Below are 9582 nucleotides of genomic sequence, written 5' to 3'. Positions count from 1 at the left end.
TTATTCTAGCATGTTTGGTCTGCTTTGTGTTTCAACTGTGTCTCATCGGCTCTTTAACATGAGCTTTGACAGAGACCTTCTTAACTTATTTCGTCCAAGTATTTGGGTTTAAGGTGATAAGTATTCAAAGAAGAAAGTGATAAAACAGCCCATAGACAATACCCAAGTTAAACTTCTCAAACCAGCCCTAAATTATTTACTAAACTCACTGAAATTAAGCATTCCCAGCTCATCAAATGGCTGCCTGATTTTTTTAATTAATTTAATGAGACTATGGATTATACACTGCATTTTTGCTGATTTAATAACATCGCCACCTTTTAAACTCCTTCATTTTAGCTTATTACCAATAAACATTTAGAAAATCTATCAACACGAAGCAGCTGACAAGTCTGTATCTATCTTCAGTTTACTTTTATCTTGTGTTGTACTTGCATACAAACTCGGTGGCATTCTGGTTAATTTTAAAACCAAGCCTATTTTTGTGCAAAGATTGGCAGTAGACGTGCATTTCTTTACAACTTGCATGCCAGGACCGGTAATCAAGGGCCTGTTCAGAAACTACAAAGGTTAACAGATTTACCAAAAAATATAAATGTGGCAGCCTTACTGATTTAATGTAGTATATAGGAAACTTAAAGCAGTTTGTAAAAGCTGGTTAATACCCAGTGGAGCATTTTAAACTAAAGGAGATTGGGAGTTTTATTACAACTCCGGGTTTCCATTAAACCATTAATTCTGTGCCACCAATCAACATTTTAAACAATTGTTAACTTGAATTTACATTTTACTGTTCAGTTCATGTTTAAAAGTTACTGTGCTGGTAAATATCTAGACCTGTTCCTTTTGTATTACGCCGAATATTAATGGTTAAACGACAAAATTAGAAACTGGATTGGTACTGGAGCGTTAATGGTATAGCCAAGGTTTAGTGTAAAGCTCCCCCAGTCTTCATGGTCTAGGACTGTATTCATTTCACTGTAAAAAATGGCTTAACTGAAACACAGTAAATGCTCAATTGTACTGTACTTTGTTCATGTCCAGTTTTTTAAATACTTTTTTTTATAGATTTTCACCATCAATGAATTATCAAACAAAATGAAAACCTAAGTCAAAATAACTGACCTGTGAAATTTGGACAGAGCGATCTTATGCAGAAGTATTTCCGATATGTGATGCAGGAAGTGTGCTCAGTCATTAACCGGAAGCAAATTGAACCAGCTGCCAGGTTCCTAAATGTAGTGTAACAGGCAGTGCATCAATAAGGCAAATGCTTGCTGTGTTTGTTTTTAAGTGATAGAAAATATGTATATTTACACTATTCTTTCAGAAATGAGAATTTTCATGGGGAACTACATCTTACACAGCAAGGGGTAAATTTCATATTAGCCTGATAACCATGAAAAAATACAGCCATATCTATACCTAATAAAACCCATGCTGGAAGATGTATTAAGCAGACAAGACCTGGCTTGCTATTTAAAGTCCTTGGCGTCGTCTCAGATTTAAAAACAAGGTCTAACTAATGCATCCTGTTTTTACTGTTCACCCTGGGGCATAAACATGAGCAGCAACAGACATATATATTGAGTTCTAGACTGCTTCGTTCTGCGACACACCTGTTGCTTCAGCTGCTGATTCATGGTATCGTCTTACTGCTTCAAAATAAAATCCTCCCTGTTGGTGTGAGCGGCAGACAAGTGAAGGACAGACAGACGAGGACATGGGCTGTTTTGTGGCTGACGTTAGTTTAAATCGTAGTTTGAACTGTTATTTGTATGTGTTTATGTGTACAAGTGTTTTGTTATAAAAATGTGTTCCTTCAAGCTGCATTCTAATAGTATTCTGGACTGCTTCAGCTGCTGATTGGTGATTCACAAGATCTTCTACTTATCACTGCTTCAAAGTAAAATCCTCCCTGTTGGTGGCAGCGGTTAAGGACAGACAAAGACACCAGCTGTTTTGTGGCTGTTCTGTGGTGTTGTCTTGTGCTACAGCAGCAACTGGGAAAGCAGCTCAGAACTCTCCTGAGGCCTGGCTCCACATTATCACCAGCAGGAGCAGGTGTAGCGAGAGGCTGAATTCACCTAACTGACAAAATTGACTTAACTTTAACTTTTCTGGGTTTTATTACTTGGATTTGGGGTTTTACTTAGTTGAATTAACAATGTATTTATTTATATTGGTTTGTTTTTGGTGGTATTATTACTGTGTTCACTGAATATATTGCCTTTTTTCTTTTCAGTGATTTCTTCATTACTTTGACTCGTTGTTTTGGCTACCTTTTAGGTCCTACACCTCTGAGAATAGCGAGCATCTCAATTACCTCCCTCCCCCCCCAGTTCTTACAAGTTTTTCACTAGATCAAGTATTTTGATGGACTTCACTCTCATTCTGGCTAACCAGTATCATTCTGACACTTTTTACTTCCCATCCATTGTACGCTGTCACCCAGTACAATTCTTACTAGCTTTAGGGTTACTGAGTGGGGACATCCACCCTAAATCAGGACCTTCTCAGTATCTTAATATGTCTGGATTCCTTTTTAATGCTAGGAGTATAGTGAACAAAGTTGATCACTTCCATTTATGGTTTAAATCCCAACCCAGTCCCCCAATTGTTATTGCTATTACTGAAACTTGGTTGGATGAGAGTATTAAGGACTGTGAGGTAAATCCATCTTCTGATTATATAACCTGCAGGGTAGATAGGAATAGAAGGGGAAGAGGCATTGTTGTATTCTAGTCAAGGCTTCACGTTATGTCCAATGATTGTGAGCTGTTACTGGTTGGTGATTTTAATGTTAACTTGTTAGATCTTTTAAATAACCTAGAATGTTTAGGTCTGTGCCAGCTTGTTAGTCAGCCTACTCGTATTAACACATCTGGGGCTACTTTAATTGACCATGCTTGCAGGTCAAATATCAACCTTTTTTTTATTTTATTTCAGCTGAAGCTCCATTGGGCTGTTCTGATCACAGTATGATTAGTCTGGGTTTTAACATATCTTCTCCAGCACTTTCAAGCAATCGTTCTATCTGAGTCGATAAATTGGCTGATTGGGGTCTTGCTAACGAGCTGTTAAGTAACTTGCCATTCCCCAGCTAGGGTTTCCTCTCATGTTGGGCTAAATTTAGCTACTATTTAGAAATTATGAAACATTGTATTCCATCCAAACGGATATGTTGTACTGCATTTTCTAAACCATGGTTGTCTGCTGAACTTATAAAAAGCACTAGGTTTAAAAGTAGATTGTTTAGACGGGCCAAACAACTTGATACACCCATTGCTTAGGAAGCCTATCGTTCTTACAGAAATAAGCTAACTATCTTACTAAGGAAAGCCAAAAGTGAATGGTGTTTTACATCTTTGCAAGTTTGGTAAGACCTATTTTAGAGTACAACTGCTTAGTCTTGGACCCATTTCAAAAATACAATGCTAAGAAGCTTGAGTCTGTGCAACAGTGTGCTTGTAGGGCGTTATTGAATGACTGGAATTTGCATTCTACTTACGATAACCACCTCAGTTGCTCTTCTCTTAAACCAGTAAGTGGCAGAAGGTCCTATTTTTTTCTCGTTCACTTCACTGTGTTCTACCTGTGTCAGCCTGTGCTCGGAATACTCCTCCGACTTTAAAACTGCTGTTCAGTCAGTGGAATTTGTTTTTAAATATAATATCTGTATCTTGTAATATATTTGTGTATTGTATGTATACATATGTAGGCTTGTGGCAATGTGCCCCGCCCGTGTGCATTTGTGTGTTATATGTTGTATGTTGCGTGTGTTAATGTTGGTGTATAGAGATGGCTGCACGGGATATAAATGGGTGTGTGCAGCACGAGTTATTTAAGATGTAGAATTGTATTTAGGCACGAGGATGGCACGTCACGTGCATTTAAAGTATTTAATATGTGAGCATGAGGTTGCACATAATTAATTCACGTGCTGGGATTCAAGTGAATAATTAATTGGTAATTGAATCCCGGCACAACAGTATATATAGATGCACGTTTTACTCACTCGGGGTTGGGTGTTCGGTGAGTAGTGAACGGGAGAGAGGAGAAAGATAAAGTGAAATAATAATAATAATAATAATAATAATAATAATAATAATAAATAATAATAATAATAATAATAACAACAACAACAACAACAATTGCTATTGTGTGCAAGAGGCACGATACTTGTTTGTTTTCGTACTCACCGTGTTTGTGTGTCTGTCCGTCCACCGTCTGTGTAGTGTTAATCCGTTTTGTTTGTCTATTTATTTTGGCGCAAGTGCCGTGTCCTGTCTTCTGTTTTGTTTAAACCTTTTTATTTTGTTCAATTAAAACACTTGCCGCGACTCAGTTTCAACACACTCCACTACTGTCCCTGTATTCCTTTCTGGTCTGACGTCAGTCACAAAGCCACCCTGTGACACAGCTATATATGTGTTTTTATTGATACTGCTTGGATGTATAATTGTTGTATTGTTTATTATTGAGAATGGTCTTTGGTCTTTGGTCTTTGGGTCTCTCTAGTGAGATGTACCTGTGCTGGCCCTGTGGGCACAATGTGAAATAAATAAGTAAATATATAATATGTTTAGGGCTTCTGATTTTTGGTTTTAACCGATAAAACCCAATAAAACACCTCCGATACAAAAAAAAAAAAAGAAATCGATGGATAGCCAATATACACACCGGAAAGCCTGAAAATGGTTAACAATTCACGTTGACTTTACTCTATTCCCATTAAAAAATAAAACCTACTACAAAAATAATAAATACATTTCCCAGTGCTGCTGGGCAATGTCCCGCCTTCCTGACTTGTAGCTATCATTGACTCATTCTCAATACTTTAAACCCGCCCCAACTACTGAGTGACAGCACATTCCTACATTTCTATTGGAGACTCTGCTTGCAAGATTTAAAACGAGATTACAATCAGGATGGAGGCTTGGTATCAGGATTTCAAGCTGTATTACAGTTAAGATACAGAGGACTTAAAACAGAATTGTGGCGAAATGTACAAAAATGCCTATACACAAAAACCCCAGAAGAATGTGACACACATTTTGAAAAGTAACTGAAAACACTAATTTCATACAGTATATAAAAAACGAAAGCCCCAGAAAAAAACGATTTACATAAAACTAAAAAAATATCTAAAAATAAGCACCGAAAAATACAATTAATAAAACCTGAAAAACAGAAGCCCTACTTATGTTTAATATACCTTTGATCTAAGATTACACCTCAAGCAAATGAATGAGTAATTCGTGCAAAAAAAAAGAATTACGATAGCGTGTTTATAAATTGCTATAGCTTATGCAAGGTCTCTGGAATTCAATCTTTATTCAATATTTAAAACATAACTGAATAGTTAAATAAATCTAAATGTTCCCACTTCCTCATGTTACCTGCTCCTTACTCAATCATCAAATGTCAGAATTCACACGTCTTGTCTGCTGGAGGGCATTTGTTATTGTTCAGCTCTCTGGCAGTTTATCAATCATGTTTACTGCATCAATTCCAATAGCTTGACTGATTAAGGCAAAACGTTTTCCTCGATCCCAGCAGTTAACTGCGAAAGAGCTCTTCATATACTTAAGTAGACTCATTTATTTTTAAACCTGCTCTATACATGATGGTTTATTCTTCGGAGTAAAGAAATAACCATCAAGGCCCACAAAATCATTTTTTTTAGGTAAAAAGGACAAACACACAAGTTACTCTTCCTTTTAAATTATATTTTTCTTTTTTTAATTTATAAGATGTATCCCTTTAAAATAAAACATCAGGTTACGGTTCTTGCCGATCCTCATTCCACATCATATTACGCATACACACTCAGCTGTGTTCTCAGGAACATTTCTAACCTATCCTGTTTTCCCAGTATGGGAAAGCGGTAATATACATAAATGTTTAAATAAAAGTGTATTTGTCAGTAAAAGCCTAGAAAATGTGAGAATTGACGTCAACTTCTTTTCCTCAATTCCCTATAGTACATTTCAGTCAAAATGTGGTGATGGCCCCAATCTACTGGAAAAAACACATATCTGCTGGATATAAAGATGGAATTTGTGGTGCTTACAGTCAGATATGGACATGGTTATGCAGACAAACATGTATGCATTATGATGGAAATGTTTATTTTTCTCTCGCTTTGCAAGGAATAGGTTTAGTCATCCAAGAAAAAGTAATTTCCACTTTTCTTCTGCTCGACATCCTGTTTAAGAAAAGGGGAAATTAAAGAAAGTTTTAGTTAAATATTGCAGAATTTATTTCTGTCAGGAAAGCCAACACAACTGAATCTTTTTGAAAGGCGTATTTGTTTGTGTGCTTTTTTCATTGTTAGTGGTCTGTTATTTTTACTGTGAACTACTCTGCAAGGCCAGGAAATGAAGAGCATTATTTTGTATTTCACCAATCTGGGCAGTTATCATTCCAGAAACCTGTTTTTCGGTGGTAAAATACAGAACAAATATCCCACTCAGTTATTTGGCACTTATTGTAAATGTATAAGGCTGTATTAAAACCTTCAACTTATTCTTAAACTGGATAATTATCTACTTTGTGATGGATATTAAGTCAAGGTGGGTGAGTGGGATATAAATTCAACCCCCAAGCACCACAGCTATCAGGAGTTGTCCATCACTTAGTAGGATGCTGAATACATGGAACATTTACTCAATTGTTGCTCTAATTCTGAAGGGCTCTATAGTATGTTACTCAAAATGTAATTTACCTTGATGGAATTCATCTTGTTGATTCTTGGTCTGAAGTTGTTTGGATCTCTTCTGAAGGTGATCTCCAGCTGTCCTAAGAACTTGTTCATTCCAGCGAGTAGTGTCTGTGGCCTGTAATTTACAAAGCACTGAGTAAAATATTAATTAAAAGAAATTTAGCCAACATTAGAAAATAGTCAATTATAAATAAGGCTTCTGTTTTTCGGTTTTTATTAATTGTATTTTTTCGGTGCCTATTTTAGCTATTTTCGAGTTTCATGTAAAATCGTTTTCATTTTTGATGTACTGTATGAAATTAGTGTTTTTGGTTACTTTCCAAAATGATTGAGTGTTTTTTTTTCCTGTCAAAATATGTATAGTAGTAACTCCACAGTACTTGCACAATTAAGTTGTACCTTCCTTCCTTTGCTGTCTTCCACAACGAAATCCCTATGGTCACAGGTACATTCTTCTGGGGTTTTTGTGTGTAGGCATTTTTGTACATTTTGCCACAATTCTGTTTTAAATCCTGCGTATCTTAACTGTAATACAGCTTTAAATCCTGCTAACAAGCCTCCATCCTGATTGTAATCTCGTTTTAAATCTCGCAAGCAGAGTCTCCATTAGAAATGTAGGTATGTGCTGTCACTCAGTAGTTGGGACGGGTTTAAAGTATTCCGAACGAATCAATGATCGATACAAGTCAGGAAGGCGGGACATTGCCCAGCAGCACAGTGAAATGTATTTATTATTATTTTTGTAGTAGGTTTTATTTTTTTTAATGGGAAAAGTGTAAAGTCAACGTGAATTGATTAACCATTTCCACAGTTTTTCTGGTGTTTACTGGCTATCCACCGATTTCAATTTTCGAAAATCAGAAGCCGTAATTATAAAAGATCCATTGGAGGATAAACCAAGTTGACACTAGTTTCTGGTCCAATGTGAAATATGCTTTGGTTGTAGCCATCATAAGACCACCTAGTATAAATGATTAAGGTATATCAAGTCTGAAATTCAACAAACTGACCAGCACCAAGCCTGCTATTTTGATTCACCCGGTCACTTACATATTGGCAGCTGTGCTCCTGGATGGAATACCGTCAAACACAATCACACGATCTGCCAGGTAGGTCGCCATTATAAAATCGTGCTCTACCACAAAGGCAGTTTTCTTTGCATGGAGGATGAAACTAACAGAATAGGAAGAAAAAGTATAAATTGGAGATGTCACTCAAAATGCCCAGTCAGTGATCTAGCACAAACCAAAGATATAACAAGAGATTCACAAAGCAAGAAATTCTGTTCACGGCACTTACCGCTTGATGACTCTGGCAGCTATGAGACGCTGCTCAGAGTCCAAGTAGGCTGACGGTTCATCAATCAGGTAGACATCTGCCGGCTTTCCTAAACAAAGGGCCAGAGCTACACGCTGCAATTCACCTCCAGATAGATTCTGGACCTGTAAAAACAGAAAAAAGAGGTTTAAAATATTTGTTCAATTTCATTAAATACCCATTTAAAAAAAAAAAAAAAAACTTAATTACTATTTTGCTGCTATGTCTAGTAGAGGATGAACTTTGTAAAACTTTCTAACAAAGTGCAAGAATCACACTGGTTCCACAACATAGTTGGTAGGCTGAGGATGCAAAAAAAGGATGGTAAAAAGTTCAAGATACAGGTTAGTGAGAATGGTTTTCACAGGTAAGGAATATAAGTAAATAATCAGAATTATCTGAGTTCGAGCTATCAACGTTTGAGTTAAGTTTTACTATAGTCTGTCGTGCATCATAAATCTAGGTCATACTGGCACAAGTAATCAATGATGACTCCAGTGTAGAATTAAACACACATTAGAAACTTACATCTTGATCAATGATGTTTTCTATCTGCAGGGGTTTCATTACATCAGTTACAAACTGCGGATGAGTGTACGCATCTCTGATCTTCTCATGAAGCAGCTGGCGGACACTTCCCTACAAAGAAAGACCACAACCAATTCATGAGCAATTCTGTTGATTAAAGCTGAAGTTTTAAGTGTTTGGTTACACTCAAAATGCAATTCTTACTTTAAACTTGGGGCTGATCTTCTGTGGTTTGTAGCTCACATTCAGAACTGGTACTTCTCCTTTATGATAAGAGATAAGCAAGGTATGCAAGACAAATCAGGCATGAGACTGCATAGCAGCATTACACTGCAGCTTAAACCTCTGCTGTGTGACGGAATAAAACAAACAGTGGCACTAACTTCTATGCAGTTGTAGTTATTTCTATCCTGACAGTTAGTAACAGTTCATAACCAATGCCCAAGCATAGTTCCATCAAAACAAGCAGTTCACAAGATAATGGCCCTCAAAATCACAACATGTGTCAGCAATGAGAATAAGTCAATGACCTGCATTAGCAATATGTGGAGTAACTTCTTTTAACAAACAATACAAAATTGTATTAAATTCAGGCTAGTTGTTCCCAAGAGAAAGACTTCATTAACTTAAAAACTTGCAAAAGTAAAAATGCTCTCAAATAGTTAAAAGTAATGGCTATATATAACCACAAGCATTTCTGAAACATTGAGAGACTGTCACAGAATGTTATCAGCTGGTTTCACAGGCCTTGATAAACATTCATTTTGGACTACCTGAAGTTATTGTAGGTAAGGTAGTCCAAGATTAGTCCTAATCAGGGTCTGTGAAACCAGCTTTATAAAAGTTTTTTTAGTACTGCTAAACCACTGTCAAATTGTACAGTAATACATATCCCAGAACCATACTCAAACACCAACAAATGTCAATTTCTACTTACCTCCTTCATCAGGTTTAAGTCTTCCGGCCAGCATTCTGATAAATGTTGTTTTACCGGTTCCTGAAAAACAAGA

At 36.5% G+C, this 9582-nt stretch overlaps 1 protein-coding gene across 3 annotated transcripts in view; it reads right to left on the bottom strand.

Annotated features, from left to right (window-relative positions):
• Positions 1-5717: 5717 nt before the first annotated feature.
• Positions 5718-9582, bottom strand: part of LOC117408657 (ATP-binding cassette sub-family E member 1) — a 30164-nt gene continuing 26299 nt past the window's right edge. For all 3 annotated transcript variants that reach the window (XM_034013845.3, XM_034013847.3, XM_058999300.1), the window contains 7 exons: positions 9510-9569; positions 8777-8835; positions 8573-8683; positions 8027-8169; positions 7778-7900; positions 6731-6842; positions 5718-6211 (listed from right to left, as the gene is read on the bottom strand). In XM_034013845.3, the coding sequence (XP_033869736.1) occupies positions 6164-6211; positions 6731-6842; positions 7778-7900; positions 8027-8169; positions 8573-8683; positions 8777-8835; positions 9510-9569 (656 nt within the window). In that variant the 3' untranslated portion in view covers positions 5718-6163. The remainder of the gene's footprint in view (positions 6212-6730; positions 6843-7777; positions 7901-8026; positions 8170-8572; positions 8684-8776; positions 8836-9509; positions 9570-9582) is intronic.

This window comes from Acipenser ruthenus, chromosome 2 (assembly GCF_902713425.1).
Source record: "Acipenser ruthenus chromosome 2, fAciRut3.2 maternal haplotype, whole genome shotgun sequence".
NCBI classification, from domain to species: Eukaryota; Metazoa; Chordata; class Actinopteri; order Acipenseriformes; family Acipenseridae; genus Acipenser; species Acipenser ruthenus.
The sequence above is the reverse complement of the archived record's forward strand: the minus strand, read 5'-3'. Positions and strand labels throughout refer to the sequence as shown.